Below are 16,921 nucleotides of genomic sequence, written 5' to 3'. Positions count from 1 at the left end.
CTGCAGCTTAACGATGAAATGCAGTCGAGACGAGGCAGCGGAGGATCAGCTGCGGCTGACGTGAGTGATTTTAAATTTAACTGGTGGTGCTGCATTCATGTCATGGAAAAACAGTTGTAAAAACGCACATCTTACATCCTCAAAGTGGTTAATTAAACTCCAAGGCTGAGAGTTTTGGCAAAAGATCACTAATATGGCATTATTACCAACAAAAAATGTCATATAATCTTAAATCTATCAAACAAATGTAATGATTTTGTCATCAAAATGCTTAAAATTGCTAGATTTTTCAATGCATATATTATTCACTCATGGGGTTTTTTTCAGCAAAAAACTTTAAGACCACACTGTCAGGATGTAAAAGCAGCTAAAAATGATTTAGCCTATTTGTCTTTACTTTTGTTCCACAAAGATTTGGCTGATTTAAATATTAAAAACGTCTTGAGATGTAGTTTTTCTACACAGTGAGAAAACTCGAACAACAGTCTTTCCACAGAAGTTTAATCACAACATTTTGTCCTGTAACTCTGAACCAGCAAGTCACTTTTTTTTTTTCATGACATGAATGCAACACGCCATCTGGAGGTCGTGAAGTCTGACGGAGAGTCTCTACTTCCAGGGAAGCCATGTGACGTGGTTACTGCGCTCCCTCCCGGGCGGGATGGCGGCCTGGGCGGGTCCTCGCAGCAGTGATGACAGCCGATGTGTGCGGTGGCAGCTGGTGTTTGTGGAGGGCGGGTCGTCTAGATGGATTTGGAGGAGTCCTGTTTGCTGATGAGAACCTCCAGCAAGCGGAGTTTGGCCTTGATCCTCTTGTACTCCCTGTACTCCTCCAGCATCGGCACGCGGTCCTCCTTCTGAACGTTTCTACGGCGGAGAGAGGAGACACAGTGAGTCCTCTAAATGACACAATCTTACTTTCAGACCTCAGACTGAGCCTCTAATGGTCTCTGCGGGGCTGTTTCAGCGACCTTTACAATCAAAAGAGCCATTTTTGACCAAAAATCATTTTTAAAAACCTGTCTGGGGCCGCAAAACATATTTGAGCCTTATAGTTAATGTAACAGTTTTTAGCCTATTAAGTCTAAATAAGACTATCAACATTATTTGTCTAAATAAGTATTTAAAAATATGTTTTACATTTTGGCAATTCACTTTCTAGAGTTGGCAGTTAAAGCAAATAAATCTTTTACAAACTGTGAAATTCTCTATTTTCATCTGAGAATTTTGGGTTTGTAATGCATAACTAGTCCAGCAAGCAAAACTCAAAAAAAAAAAAAAATAGAAGAAAAGGTGCCAGACACAAATTTTAGTTAAGTTTAATTTAATTATTCAGTGGTTTTTCTAAAAGTGGAAAATGTAAGCATTTATTTAGACCTAGAACAGAAAATAAATTAATTAAAATGTGGAAAAAGAAATGTATTTCCATGATTTCTTTTTTGTGTATGTGAAAGCCACTGGAGGCCACTAGAGGCCACTAAAGAGTACATCCTCAAATCTTTGAAACATCCTAAAATATTAGAAACATGCTAAAATCTTTGAAATGTCCTAAAATACTAGAAACATCCTAAAATTCGAGAAACATCCTAAAATCTTTTAAATGTTCTAAAATCCTGGAAAAATGCTAAAATCTCAGAAATGTCCTAAAATACTAGAAACATCCTAAAATCTTTTAAATGTGCTAAAATTTGAGAAACATCCTAAAATACTAGAAATATCCTAAAATCTGAGAAATGTCCTAAAATCCTAGAAAAAAAACCTAAAATCTTTGAAATGCTTGAAATTCGAGAAACATCCTAAAATCTGAAAATGTCCTACAATCCTGGAAACATCCTAAAATCTGAAAATGTCCTAAAATCCTGGAAACATCCTAAAATCTGAAAATGTCCTAAAATCCTAGAAACATCCTAAAATCTTAGAAACATGCTAAAATCTTTGAAATGTCCTAAAATCCTGGAAACATCCTAAAATCTTAGAAACATGCTAAAATCTTTGAAATGTCCTAAAATTTGAGAAACATCCTAAAATCTAGATAAAGTCCTTTAAAAGCCTAAAGTCTGAGAAACTTCCTAAAATCCTAAACATCTAAAATCCTTCTGTTTGTATGCGAGTGCCTTCGACCTACCTTCCATTATGCTGATAGAAGTCTTCCTCAAACTCTCGGATGGTCTTCCTCAGCTTCTTCTTCTCTGCTCTGGCCTTCCACAGCTGTTCCAGCAGCTCTGGCCTGAAGGTTACGAACACGAGAGCATTGTTACAGAAGCTGCAGTGATACCGAAACTACAGTTTAACTCACATACGAGTGTCAATGTAATATACACCGACTGAAGACCTTTAGTACAAAAATACTTAAAATGTGTTGTTTTTTCAACAGAAATCATTTGGATCTCGACATAAAATAAGAGTCAAGAGAGAAAAGGAGGACAGGAAGTGAGGTCGCTGTGGGACATGAAGGAGCACATCCAGGTAAGACACCTGGATGTACCAACTTAAGGTGCTGACGGGACTTACTGTACTGTGACATTTTTGTATTTTGACCACATACTATACTATGGCGTTTTTGTCACATTTTGGGGTCATTTTTGACCACAAACTATGCTATGACGTTTTGCAGTCATTTTGGGTAATTTTTGATGACATACTATACTGTGACTTTTTGGGGTCGTTTTTGACCACATACTATTATGCTGTCATTTTGGGTCATTTTTGAGGACATACTTTGCTATGACATTTTGGGGTCATTTTTGACCAGATACTACACTTTGATGTTTTGGGGTCATTTTTGACCACATACTATATACCAAGACATTTTTCTCACATTTTCGGTCATTTTTTCAGACTTTATTAGATAGGAAAGCTAGAGAGAGGACAGAAAACAGGGGTGAGAAAGTGGGGATGACATGAAGCGAAGGGCCAACAGTCGGATTCAAACCCGGGGCCGCTGCAGCAAAGACACGTAGTCTCCGTATATGGGGCGCATGCTCTATCACTGAACTACCCAGCACACCGAATTTTTGATCACATACTATACATCAATGTTTATTGTCACATTTTGGGTGATTTTTGACAACATACTATTACTTTTTTGTCACATTTTGGGTCATTTTGACCACATACTATAGTATTACGTTTATGGTAATTTTTGACAACATTCTACAATATGGTGTTTTAGGTTCGTTTTTGATCACAAACTCTAAAATGATTTTTTTGTCACATTTGGGTCACTTTTGACAACATGCTATACTAAAATGTTTTTCTCACATTTTGGGTCATTTTTGTATGTGTACTATGACGTGTCTCCATAAGCTGGAATACATCGTTTTCAGGCATTTTTTAACATACTATACTATGGCGTTTACGACCATTCTTTTGACATTGTATACAATGACGTGTCTCTGCAAACTATAATGTCGTTTTTGGCCATTTTTACATACTAAATTATCAACTTTAATATTAAAATTATTATTATTAACACCAGGAAATAGCATTCTAAAAAAAACAACCGAAAATGCCATACTGTAGTATGGCGAAGAATATGAAAATATGTCCTAACAACAGCTGAAAACCACATAAAACCAAAGAAAAAGGCATACTGAGACACGCCATGCTGTAAGAGGTTTCAAAAACGCCCCAAAACACCATAAAATAACATGTCGAAAAAGTGACTGAAAATGGCATCTACAGTATGGCAAAGAATGTCAAAATATGTCAGCTGAAAACCACAAAAAAAACATGGCCATTCCTTGGCCATTTTTTCTACGTGCAAAATTATGAAGTTTTTGGAAATTTTTGGCCTTTATTTACTTCTTATGTCTTACTTCTCTAAATCTATAAAATGTCGTTTACATGCATTTTTTTGTCATGTCAAAATCTGACTTATTTCATGCCATGAGGTGTCAATACAAGGCTATGGACATGCTAAATTATAAGGATTTTGGACTTTATTCCCACTTTGTATACTATAACGCGTCTCTACAAGTCATTCTAAGTGGTTTTCAGCCATTTTTTGGGAGGGGTCAAAATTTGACTTTTTCGCCATACTATACTATTGCCTTCTTTTGTCATTTTTTGGACATGCTAAATTATGAGGTTTTTGGCCTTTTTTGTACTTAATTCCCACTTTGTATACTATAACGCGTCTCTACAAGTCATTCTAAGTGGTTTTCAGCCATTTTTAGGAGGGGTCAAAATTTGACTTTTTCGCCATACTATACTATTGCCTTCTTTCGTCATTTTTTGGACATGTTAAATTATAAGGTTTTTGGCCTTTTTTGGCCTTTATTTCCACTTTGTATACTATAACGCGTCTCTACAAGTCATTCTAAGTGGTTTTCAGCCATTTTTTGGGAGGGGTCAAAATTTGACTTTTTCGCCATACTATACTATTGCCTTCTTTTGTCATTTTTTGGACATGCTAAATTATGAGGTTTTTGGCCTTTTTTGTACTTAATTCCCACTTTGTATACTATAACGCGTCTCTACAAGTCATTCTAAGTGGTTTTCAGCCATTTTTAGGAGGGGTCAAAATTTGACTTTTTCGCCATACTATACTATTGCCTTCTTTCGTCATTTTTTGGACATGCTAAATTATGAGATTTTTGGCCTTTTTTGTACTTAATTCCCACTTTGTATACTATAACGCGTCTCTACAAGTCATTCTAAGTGGTTTTCAGCCATTTTTAGGAGGGGTCAAAATTTGACTTTTTTGCCATACTATACTATTTCCCCCCTCCCTGAGCTACCACCTTATCGTGGTGGAGGGGTTTGCTTGTCCCAGTGATCCTAGGAGCTCAGTTGTCGGGGGCTTCATGCCCCTGGTAGGGTCACCCGTGGCAAACAGGTCCTAGGGGAGGGACCAGACAAAGTGTAGCTCACAAGACCCCTATGATGATGTCAATCAATGGTTCAGAGTTCCCCTCGCCTGGACGTGGGTCACTGGGGCCCCCCCCTGAAGCCAGGCCTGGGGGTGGGGCTCGATGGCGAGCGCCTGGTGGCCGGGCCTTTACCCATGGGGCCCGGCCGGGCACAGCCCGAAGAGGTGACATGGGACCTCCTTCCCGTGGGCTCACCACCTGTAGGAGAGGCTGTAGGGGTCGGGTGCAGTGTGAGCTGGGCGGCAGCCGAAGGCGCGACCTTGGCGGTCCGATCCTCGGCAGCAGAAGCTAGCTCTGGGGACGTGGAATGTCACCTCTCTGGTGGGGAAGGAGCCTGAACTGATGCGCGAGGTTGAGAAGTTCCGACTAGATATAGTCGGCCTCACCTCGACGCATGGCTTGGGCTCCGGAACCAGTCTTCTTGAGAGGGGATGGACTCTCTTCCACTCTGGAGTTGCCACTGGTGAGGCGCCGGGCAGGGGTGGCAATACTTATTGCCCCCCCGGCTCGGTGCCTGTACGTTGGAGTTTACGCCGGTGAATGAGAGGGTAGCCTCCCTCCACCTTCGGGTTGGGGGACGGATCCTGACTGTTGTTTGTGCCTATGGTCCAAACAGCAGTTCAGAGTATCCACCCTTTTTGGGGTCCTTAGAGGGGGTGCTGGAGAGTGCTCCTTCTGGGGACTCCCTCGTTCTGCTGGGGGACTTCAACGCTCACGTTGGCAACGACAGTGAGACCTGGAGGGGCGTGATCGGGAGGAATGGCCCCCCCGATCTGAACCCGAGTGGTGTTTTGTTATTGGACTTCTGTGCTCGCCACCATGTTCGAACACCATGTTCAAGCATAAGGGTGTCCATATGCGCACTTGGCATCAGGACACCCTAGGCCGCAGTTCAATGATCGACTTTGTAGTCGTATCATTGGACTTGCGGCCGTATGTCTTGGACACTCGGGTGAAGAGAGGGGCGGAGCTGTCAACCGATCACCACCTGGTGGTGAGTTGGCTCCGATGGTGGGGAGGGCGCGGTCAGACCTGGCAGACCCAAAGCGCATTGTGGGGGTCTGCTGGGAACGTCTGGCAGAGTCTCCCGTCAGAAGGAGCTTCAACTCCCACCTCCGGAAGAGCTTCGACCATGTCCCGGGGGAGGCTGGGGACGTTGAGTCCGAGTGGGCCGTGTTCTGTGCCTCCATTGCTGAGGCGGCCGACCGGTGCTGTGGCCGTAAGGTGGTTGGTGCCTGTCGGGGCGGCAACACCCAAACCCGCTGGTGGACACCGGCGGTAAGGGGTGCCAACAAGCTGAAGAAGGAGTCCTATCGGGCCTTCTTGGCCTGTGGGACTCCGGAGGCAGCAGACAGGTACCAACAGGCCAAGCGGAGTGCGGTGGCGGCGGTCGCTGAGGCGAAAACCCGGGCATGGGAGGAGTTCGGCGAGGCTTCGAAGAGGTTCTGGACCACCATCCGGCGTCTCAGGAGGGGGAAACAGTACTCCGTCAACACTGTGTATGGTGGCGACGGGGCGCTGCTGACCTCAACTCGGGACGTTGTGGATCGGTGGAAGGAATACTTCGAAGACCTCCTCAATCCCACCGACACGCCTTCCATTGGGGAAGCAGGGCCTGGGGACCCGGGGGTGGGCTCCTCTATCTCTGGGGCTGAGGTGGTCAAAAAGCTCCTCGGTGGCAGGGCCCCGGGGGTGGACGAGGTCCGCCCGGAGTTCCTCAAGGCCCTGGATGTTGTGGGGCGGTCGTGGCTGACACGACTCTGCAACATTGCGTGGACATTGGGGGCAGTGCCCTTGGACTGGCAGACTGGGGTGGTGGTCCCTCTTTTCAAGAAGGGGGACCGGAGGGTGTGTTCCAACTACAGGGGGATCACACTCCTCAGCCTCCCTGGTAAGGTCTATTCGGGGGTACTAGAGAGGAGGGTCCGCCGGATAGTCGAACCCCGGATTCAGGAGGAGCAATGCGGTTTTCGCCCCGGTCGTGGAACTGTGGACCAGCTCTGGACCCTTGGCAGGATCCTTGAGGGTGCTTGGGAGTTTGCCCAACCAGTCCACATGTGCTTTGTGGACTTGGAGAAGGCATTTGACCGTGTCCCTCGGGGAGTCCTGTGGGGGGTTCTCCGGGAATATGGGGTTTCGGACTCCCTGATACGGGCTGTCCGTTCCCTGTATGACCGGTGCCGGAGCTTGGTCCGCATTGCCGGCAGTAAGTCGAACTCGTTTCCGGTGAGGGTTGGACTCCGCCAGGGCTGCCCTTTGTCGTCGATTCTGTTCATAACTTTTATGGACAGAATTTCTAGGCGCAGCCAGGGTGTTTAAGGGGGTCCGGTTTGGTGACCTCAGGATTAGGTCTCTGCTCTTTGCAGATGATGTGGTCCTGTTGGCTTCATTGGGCCGCGACCTTCAGCTCTCACTGGATCGGTTCGCAGCCGAGTGTGAAGCGGCTGGAATGAGAATCAGCACCTCCAAATCCGAGACCATGGTTCTCAGCTGGAAAAGGGTGGCGTGCCCCCTCCGGATCGGGGATGAAGTCCTGCCCCAAGTGGAGGAGTTTAAGTACCTCGGGGTCTTGTTCACGAGTGAGGGAAGGATGGAACGGGAGATCGACAGGCGGATCGGTGCAGCGTCTGCAGTAATGCGGACTCTGCACCGGTCTGTCTTGGTGAAGAGGGAGCTGAGCCGAAAGGCAAAGCTCTCGATTTACCAGTCGATCTTCGTTCCTACCCTCACCTATGGTCATGAGCTTTGGGAAGTGACCGAAAGAACAAGATCGCGGGTACAAGCGGCCGAAATGAGTTTCCTCCCTAGGGTGGCTGGGCTCTCCCTTAGAGATAGGGTGAGAAGCTCGGTCATCCAGGAGGAGCTCGGAGTAGAGCCGCTGCTCCTCCGCATTGAGAAGAGCCAGATGAAGCGGCTTGGGCATCTAATTAGGATGCCTCCAGGACGCCTCCCTGGTGAGGTGTTCAGGGCACGTCCCACCGGTAGGAGGCCCCGGGGAAGACCCAGGACACGCTGGAGAGACTACGTCTCACAGCTGGCCTGGGAATGCCTCGGGGTCCCCCGGGAAGAGCTGGACGAAGTGGCCGGGGAGAGGGAAGTCTGGGTTTCCCTGCTTAGGCTGCTGCCCCCGCGACCCGACCCCGGATAAGCGGAAGAAAATGGATGGATGGATGGATATACTATTTCCTTCTTTCGTCGTTTTTTGGACATGTTAAATTATAAGGTTTTTGGCCTTTTTTGGCCTTTATTTCCACTTTGTATACTATAACGCGTCTCTACAAGTAATTCTAAGTGGTTTTCAGCCATTTTTAGGAGGGGTCAAAATTTGACTTTTTCACCATACTATACTATTGCCTTCTTTCGTCATTTTTTGGACATGCTAAATTATGAGGTTTTTGGCCTTTTTGTACTTTATTTCTACTTTGTATACTATAACACGTCTCTACAAGTCATTCTAAGTGGTTTTCAGCCATTTTTAGGAGGGGTCAAAATTTGACTTTTTTCGCCATACTATACTATTGCCTTCCTTCGTCATTTTTTGGACATGCTAAATTATGAGGTTTTTGGCCTTTTTGTACTTTATTTCTACTTTGTATACTATAACACGCCTCTACAATTAATTCTAAGTGGTTTCCAGCCATTTTTAGGAGGGGTCAAAATTTGACTTTTTCGCCATACTATACTATTGCCTTCTTTCGTCATTTTTTGGACATGCTAAAATATGAGGTTTTGGGCCTTTTTTGTACTTTATTCCTACTTTGTATACTATAACGCATCTCTACAAGTTATTCTAAGTGGTTTTCAGCCATTTTTAGGAGGGGTCAAAATTTGACTTTTTTCGCCATACTATACTATTGCCTTCTTTCGTCATTTTTTGGACATGCTAAATTATGAGGTTTTTGGCCTTTTTTCTACTTTATTTCCACTTTGTATGTTATAACACGCCTCTACAATTAATTCTAAGTGGTTTCCAGCCATTTTTAGGAGGGGTCAAAATTTGACTTTTTCGCCATACTATACTATTGCCTTCTTTCGTAATTTTTCGGACATGCTAAAATATGAGGTTTTGGGCCTTTTTTGTACTTTATTCCTACTTTGTATACTATAACGCATCTCTACAAGTTATTCTAAGTGGTTTTCAGCCATTTTTAGGAGGGGTCAAATTTGACTTTTTTCGCCACACTATACTATTGCCTTCTTGCGTCATTTTTTGGACATGCTAAATTATGAGATTTTTGGCCTTTTTTGTACTTAATTTCCACTTTGTATGTTATAACACGCCTCTACAAGTCATTTTAAGTGGTTTTCAGCCATTTTTAGGAGGGGTCAAAATTTGACTTTTTTCGCCATACTATATTATTGCCTTCCTTCCTCATTTTTTGGACATGCTAAATTATGAGGTTTTTGGTCTTTTTTCTACTTTATTCCCACTTTGTATACTATAACGCGTCTCTACAAGTTATTCTAAGTGGTTTTCAGCCATTTTTAGGAGGGGTCAAAATTTGACTTTTTTCGCCATACTATACTATTGCCTTCCTTCGTCATTTTTTGGACATGCTAAATTATGAGGTTTTTGGCCTTTTTTCTACTTTATTTCCACTTTGTATGTTATAACACGCCTCTACAATTAATTCTAAGTGGTTTCCAGCCATTTTTAGGAGGGGTCAAAATTTGACTTTTTCGCCATACTATACTATTGCCTTCTTTCGTAATTTTTCGGACATGCTAAAATATGAGGTTTTGGGCCTTTTTTGTACTTTATTCCCACTTTGTATACTATAATGTGTATCTACAAGTTATTCTAAGTGGTTTTCAGCCATTTTTAGGAGGGGTCAAAATTTGACTTTTTTTCGCCATACTATACTATTGCCTTCCTTCGTCATTTTTTGGACATGCTAAATTATGAGGTTTTTGGCCTTTTTTCTACTTTATTTCCACTTTGTATGTTATAACACGCCTCTACAAGTTATTCTAAGTGGTTTCCAGCCATTTTTAGGAGGGGTCAAATTTGACTTTTAGCCATACTATACTATTGCCTTCTTGCGTCATTTTTTGGACATGCTAAATTATGAGATTTTTGGCCTTTTTTGTACTTAATTTCCACTTTGTATGTTATAACACGCCTCTACAAGTCATTTTAAGTGGTTTTCAGCCATTTTTAGGAGGGGTCAAAATTTGACTTTTTTCGCCATACTATACTATTGCCTTCCTTCCTCATTTTTTGGACATGCTAAATTATGAGGTTTTTGGTCTTTTTTCTACTTTATTCCCACTTTGTATACTATAACGCGTCTCTACAAGTCATTCTAAGTGGTTTCCAGCCATTTTTAGGAGGGGTCAAAATTTGACTTTTTCGCCATACTATACTATTGCCTTCTTTCGTCATTTTTTGGACATGCTAAATTATGAGGTTTTTGGTCTTTTTTCTACTTTATTCCCACTTTGTATACTAAAACACGTGTCTACAAGTTATTCTAAGTGGTTTTCAGCCATTTTAGGAGGGGTCAAAATTTGACTTTTTCGCCATACTATACTATTGCCTTCTTCGTCATTTTTGGACATGCTAAAATATGAGGTTTTGGGCCTTTTTTGTACTTTATTTCTACTTTGTATACTATAACACACCTCTATAAGTTATTCTAAGTGGTTTCCAGCCATTTTTAGGAGGGGTCAAAATTTGACTTTTTTTCGCCATACTATACTATTGCCTTCTTTCGTCATTTTTTGGACATGCTAAAATATGAGGTTTTGGGCCTTTTTTGTACTTTATTCCTACTTTGTATACTATAACACGTCTCTACAAGTCATTCTAAGTTGTTTTCAGCCATTTTTAGGAGGGGTCAAATTTGACCTTTTTTTCATACTATACTATTGCCTTCTTTCGTCATTTTTGGACATGCTAAAATATGAGGTTTTGGCCTTTTTGTACTTTATTTCTACTTTGTATACTATAATGTGTATCTACAAGTTATTCTAAGTGGTTTTCAGCCAATTTTAGGAGGGGTCAAAATTTGACTTTTTTTCGCCATACTATACTATTGCCTTCCTTCGTCATTTTTTGGACATGCTAAATTATGAGGTTTTTGGCCTTTTTTCTACTTTATTTCCACTTTGTATACTATAACACGCCTCTACAAGTAATTCTAAGTGGTTTCCAGCCATTTTTAGGAGGGGTCAAAATTTGACTTTTTCGCCATACTATACTATTGCCTTCTTCGTCATTTTTGGACATGCTAAAATATGAGGTTTTTGGCCTTTTGTACTTTATTCCTACTTTGTATACTATAACACGTCTCTACAAGTCATTCTAAGTTGTTTTCAGCCATTTTTAGGAGGGGTCAAATTTGACCTTTTTCGCCATACTATACTATTGCCTTCCTTCGTCATTTTTTGGACATGCTAAATTATGAGATTTTTGGCCTTTTTTGTACTTAATTTCCACTTTGTATGTTATAACACGCCTCTACAAGTTATTCTAAGTGGTTTCCAGCCATTTTTAGGAGGGGTCAAAATTTGACTTTTTCGCCATACTATACTATTGCCTTCTTTCGTCATTTTTTGGACATGCTAAAATATGAGGTTTTGGCCTTTTTTGTACTTTATTCCCACTTTGTATACTATAACGCGTCTCTACAAGTCATTCTAAGTGGTTTCCAGCCATTTTTAGGAGGGGTCAAAATTTGCCTTTTTAAGCCATACTATACTATTGCCTTCTTTCGTCATTTTTTGGACATGCTAAAATATGAGGTTTTGGGCCTTTTTTGTACTTTATTTCTACTTTGTATACTATAACACACCTCTATAAGTTATTCTAAGTGGTTTCCAGCCATTTTTAGGAGGGGTCAAAATTTGACTTTTTTCGCCATACTATACTATTGCCTTCTTTCGTCATTTTTTGGACATGCTAAAATATGAGGTTTTGGGCCTTTTTTGTACTTTATTCCTACTTTGTATACTATAACACGTCTCTACAAGTCATTCTAAGTGGTTTTCAGCCATTTTTAGGAGGGGTCAAAATTTGACTTTTTCGCCATACTATACTATTGCCTTCTTTCGTCATTTTTTGGACATGCTAAATTATGAGGTTTTTGGCCTTTTTTGTACTTTATTTCTACTTTGTATACTATAACACGCCTCTACAAGAAATACTAAGTGGTTTCAGCCATTTTAGGAGGGGTCAAAATTTGACTTTTTTAAGCCATACTATACTATTGCCTTCTTGCGTCATTTTTTGGACATGCTAAAATATGAGGTTTTGGGCCTTTTTTGTACTTTATTCCCACTTTGTATACTATAACGCGTCTCTACAAGTCATTCTAAGTGGTTTCCAGCCATTTTTAGGAGGGGTCAAAATTTGACATTTTCGCCATACTATACTATTGCCTTCTTTCGTCATTTTTTGGACATGCTAAAATATGAGGTTTTTGGCCTTTTTTGTACTTTATTTCTACTTTGTATACTATAACACACCTCTATAAGTTATTCTAAGTGGTTTCCAGCCATTTTTAGGAGGGGTCAAAATTTGACTTTTTCGCCATACTATACTATTGCCTTCTTTCGTCATTTTTTGGACATGCTAAATTATGAGGTTTTTGGCCTTTTTTGTACTTTATTTCTACTTTGTATACTATAACACGCCTCTACAAGTCATTCTAAGTGGTTTCCAGCCATTTTTAGGAGGGGTCAAAATTTGACTTTTTCGCCATACTATACTATTGCCTTCTTTCGTCATTTTTTGGACATGCTAAATTATGAGGTTTTGGCCTTTTTTGTACTTTATTCCACTTTGTATACTATAACGTCTCTACAAGTCATTCTAAGTGGTTTCCAGCCATTTTAGGAGGGTCAAAATTTGACTTTTTTCGCCATACTATACTATTGCCTTCTTTCGTCATTTTTTGGACATGCTAAATTATGAGGTTTTTGGTCTTTTTTCTACTTTATTCCCACTTTGTATACTAAAACACGTGTCTACAAGTTATTCTAAGTGGTTTTCAGCCATTTTTAGGAGGGGTCAAAATTTGACTTTTTCGCCATACTATACTATTGCCTTCTTTCGTCATTTTTTGCACATGCTAAAATATGAGGTTTTGGGCCTTTTTTGTACTTTATTCCCACTTTGTATACTATAATGCGTCTCTACAAGTAATTCTAAGTGGTTTTCAGCCATTTTTAGGAGGGGTCAAAATTTGACTTTTTTCGCCATACTATACTATTGCCTTCTTTCGTCATTTTTTGGACATGCTAAAATATGAGGTTTTGGGCCTTTTTTGTACTTTATTCCCACTTTGTATACTATAATGTGTATCTACAAGTTATTCTAAGTGGTTTCCAGCCATTTTTAGGAGGGGTCAAAATTTGACTTTTTCGCCATACTATACTATTGCCTTCTTTCGTCATTTTTTGGACATGCTAAATTATGAGGTTTTGGCCTTTTTCTACTTTATTTCCACTTTGTATGTTATAACACGCCTCTACAAGTCATTCTAAGTGGTTTCCAGCCATTTTAGGAGGGTCAAAATTTGACTTTTTCGCCATACTATACTATTGCCTTCTTTCGTCATTTTTTGGACATGCTAAATTATGAGGTTTTTGGTCTTTTTTCTACTTTATTCCCACTTTGTATACTAAAACACGCCTCTACAAGTTATTCTAAGTGGTTTTCAGCCATTTTTAGGAGGGGTCAAAATTTGACTTTTTTCGCCATACTATACTATTGCCTTCTTTCGTCATTTTTTGGACATGCTAAATTATGAGGTTTTTGGCCTTTTTTCTACTTTATTTCCACTTTGTATGTTATAACACGCCTCTACAAGTAATTCTAAGTGGTTTCCAGCCATTTTTAGGAGGGGTCAAAATTTGACTTTTTCGCCATACTATACTATTGCCTTCTTTCGTCATTTTTTGGACATGCTAAATTATGAGGTTTTGGGCCTTTTTTTGTACTTTATTCCCACTTTGTATACTATAACGCGTCTGTACAAGTCATTCTAAGTGGTTTCCAGCCATTTTTAGGAGGGGTCAAAATTTGACTTTTTTCGCCATACTATACTATTGCCTTCTTTCGTCATTTTTTGGACATGCTAAAATATGAGGTTTTGGGCCTTTTTTGTACTTTATTCCCACTTTGTATACTATAACACGCCTCTACAAGTCATTCTAAGTGGTTTCCAGCCATTTTTAGGAGGGGTCAAAATTTGACTTTTTTCGCCATACTATACTATTGCCTTCTTTCGTCATTTTTTGGACATGCTAAATTATGAGGTTTTTGGCCTTTTTTCTACTTTATTTCCACTTTGTATGTTATAACACGCCTCTACAAGTCATTCTAAGTGGTTTCCAGCCATTTTTAGGAGGGGTCAAAATTTGACTTTTTCGCCATACTATACTATTGCCTTCTTTCGTCATTTTTTGGACATGCTAAATTATGAGGTTTTGGGCCTTTTTTGTACTTTATTTCTACTTTGTATACTATAACACGCCTCTACAAGTAATTCTAAGTGGTTTCCAGCCATTTTTAGGAGGGGTCAAAATTTGACTTTTTTCGCCATACTATACTATTGCCTTCTTTCGTCATTTTTTGGACATGCTAAATTATGAGGTTTTTGGCCTTTTTTGTACTTTATTCCCACTTTGTATACTATATCGCGTCTCTACAAGTCATTCTAAGTGGTTTTCAGCAATTTTTAGGAGGGGTCAAAATTTGACTTTTTTCGCCATACTATACTATTGCCTTCCTTCCTCATTTTTTGGACATGCTAAATTATGAGGTTTTTGGCCTCTTTTGTACTTAATTCCCACTTTGTATATGATAACATGCCTCTACAAGTCATTCTAAGTTTTTTTCAGCCATTTTTAAGAGGGGTCAAAATTTGACTTTTTCGCCATACTATACTATTGCCTTTTTCGCCTTTCAGTTTTCCCAGATCCTTGTTGCAACGTTGGCTGTGCTTCATCGTGGTGATCGCAATGCTGGTGCTGTGATTTTGCCTGTGGTCGTGGACTTCCTGTGGCTGCACTTATACTGGACCCCTGGCTCGCCCTGACTGTGGACTTGGTTTTGCCACTGCTGTGGTCCTTTCTGAAGCCACGCCTTTGGTGAGGTTCCTAGTTGCGCCGGTGCCGTGGTCATGCTTGGAGCAACCCTCTACTGCCATCATTATGAGCCACGCCTCCACGATGAATATACGCATGGAACTCTTATCAACATACACAATATAATCATAGAGTTAATTTAGTAATTTTACACCTATCCTCATTGTTATATGTCACATTTTTGTCATGATTGTACTTAAGTTGTTATTTACGACATCTATTGCACGGTTGTCCATCCTGGAAGAGGGATTCCTCATCAGTCTCTGCCGCTATTCCTGAGGTTTCTTCCTTTTACTTCCCCGTTACAGGCGTTCAGTTTTGTGAGATTTTCCTTACATGATTAGAGGGTCAAAGGGAAGAGGGATGCCTTAATCTGTAAAGCCCTCTCAGGCAAACCCTGTTCTGTGATAATGGCCAATCTAAATAAAATGCAGTTGAGATGACATGACATGCTAACGTATTGGGTTGTCTGTCCATTATTCTGACTTTCTATGCTATGAGACATCTGTACAAGTCATTCTAAGTGGTTTCCAGCCATTTTTAGGAGGGGTCAAAATTTGACTTTTTTCGCCATACTATACTATTGCCTTCTTTCGTCATTTTTTGGACATGCTAAAATATGAGGTTTTTGGCCTTTTTTCTACTTTATTTCTACTTTGTATACTATAACACGCCTCTACAAGTAATTCTAAGTGGTTTCCAGCCATTTTTAGGAGGGGTCAAAATTTGACTTTTTCGCCATACTATACTATTGCCTTCTTTCGTCATTTTTTGGACATGCTAAAATATGAGGTTTTTGGCCTTTTTTCTACTTTATTTCCACTTTGTATACTATAACACGCCTCTACAAGTAATTCTAAGTGGTTTCCAGCCATTTTTAGGAGGGGTCAAAATTTGACTTTTTCGCCATACTATACTATTGCCTTCTTTCGTCATTTTTTGGACATGCTAAAATATGAGGTTTTGGGCCTTTTTTGTACTTTATTTCTACTTTGTATACTATAACACGCCTCTACAAGTCATTCTAAGTGGTTTCCAGCCATTTTTAGGAGGGGTCAAAATTTGACTTTTTCGCCATACTATACTATTGCCTTCTTTCGTCATTTTTTGGACATGCTAAAATATGAGGTTTTGGGCCTTTTTTGCACTTTATTCCCACTTTGTATACTAAAACACGCCTCTACAAGTCATTCTAAGTGGTTTCCAGCCATTTTTAGGAGGGGTCAAAATTTGACTTTTTCGCCATACTATACTATTGCCTTCTTTCGTCATTTTTTTGACATGCTAAAAATATGAGGTTTTAGCCTTTTGTACTTTATTTCTACTTTGTATACTATAACACGCCTCTACAAGTCATTCTAAGTGGTTTCCAGCCATTTTTAGGAGGGGTCAAAATTTGACTTTTTCGCCATACTATACTATTGCCTTCTTTCGTCATTTTTTGGACATGCTAAAACATGAGGTTTTGGGCCTTTTTTGTACTTTATTCCCACTTTGTATACTATAACACGCCTCTACAAGTCATTCTAAGTGGTTTCCAGCCATTTTAGGAGGGGTCAAAATTTGACTTTTTAGCCATACTATACTATTGCCTTCTTCGTCATTTTTGGACATGCTAAAATATGAGGTTTTGGGCCTTTTTTGTACTGTATTTCTACTTTGTATACTATAACACGCCTCTACAAGTCATTCTAAGTGGTTTCCAGCCATTTTTAGGAGGGGTCAAAATTTGACTTTTTTCGCCATACTATACTATTGCCTTCTTTCGTCATTTTTTGGACATGCTAAAATATGAGGTTTTGGGCCTTTTTTGTACTTAATTCCCACTTTGTATACTATAACACGCCTCTACAAGTCATTCTAAGTGGTTTCCAGCCATTTTAGGAGGGGTCAAAATTTGACTTTTTCGCCATACTATACTATTGCCTTCTTTCGTCATTTTTTGGACATGC

The 16,921-nt window shown here is 40.4% G+C and overlaps 1 protein-coding gene and 1 long non-coding RNA gene across 5 annotated transcripts in view; one reads left to right on the top strand and one right to left on the bottom strand.

The window, feature by feature from the left end:
* Positions 1 to 487: 487 nt before the first annotated feature.
* fam13b (family with sequence similarity 13 member B) overlaps positions 488 to 16,921 on the bottom strand; it is a 138,284-nt gene continuing 121,850 nt past the window's right edge. For all 4 annotated transcript variants that reach the window (XM_042493280.2, XM_042493279.2, XM_042493281.2 and 1 more), the window contains 2 exons: positions 2,126 to 2,227; positions 488 to 867 (listed from right to left, as the gene is read on the bottom strand). In XM_042493280.2, the coding sequence (XP_042349214.2) occupies positions 744 to 867; positions 2,126 to 2,227 (226 nt within the window). In that variant the 3' untranslated portion in view covers positions 488 to 743. The remainder of the gene's footprint in view (positions 868 to 2,125; positions 2,228 to 16,921) is intronic.
* Positions 753 to 15,593, top strand: LOC148188852 (uncharacterized). The gene is made up of 3 exons (XR_015777208.1): positions 753 to 890; positions 2,375 to 2,466; positions 14,792 to 15,593. It is a non-coding gene; the product is annotated as an uncharacterized LOC148188852 (long non-coding RNA).

Source organism: Plectropomus leopardus, chromosome 8 (assembly GCF_026936395.1).
Source record: "Plectropomus leopardus strain MGB_pleo_1.0 chromosome 8, ASM2693639v1, whole genome shotgun sequence".
Classification (NCBI taxonomy): Eukaryota; Metazoa; Chordata; class Actinopteri; order Perciformes; family Serranidae; genus Plectropomus; species Plectropomus leopardus.
This window is presented reverse-complemented; position numbering and strand designations above follow the sequence as displayed.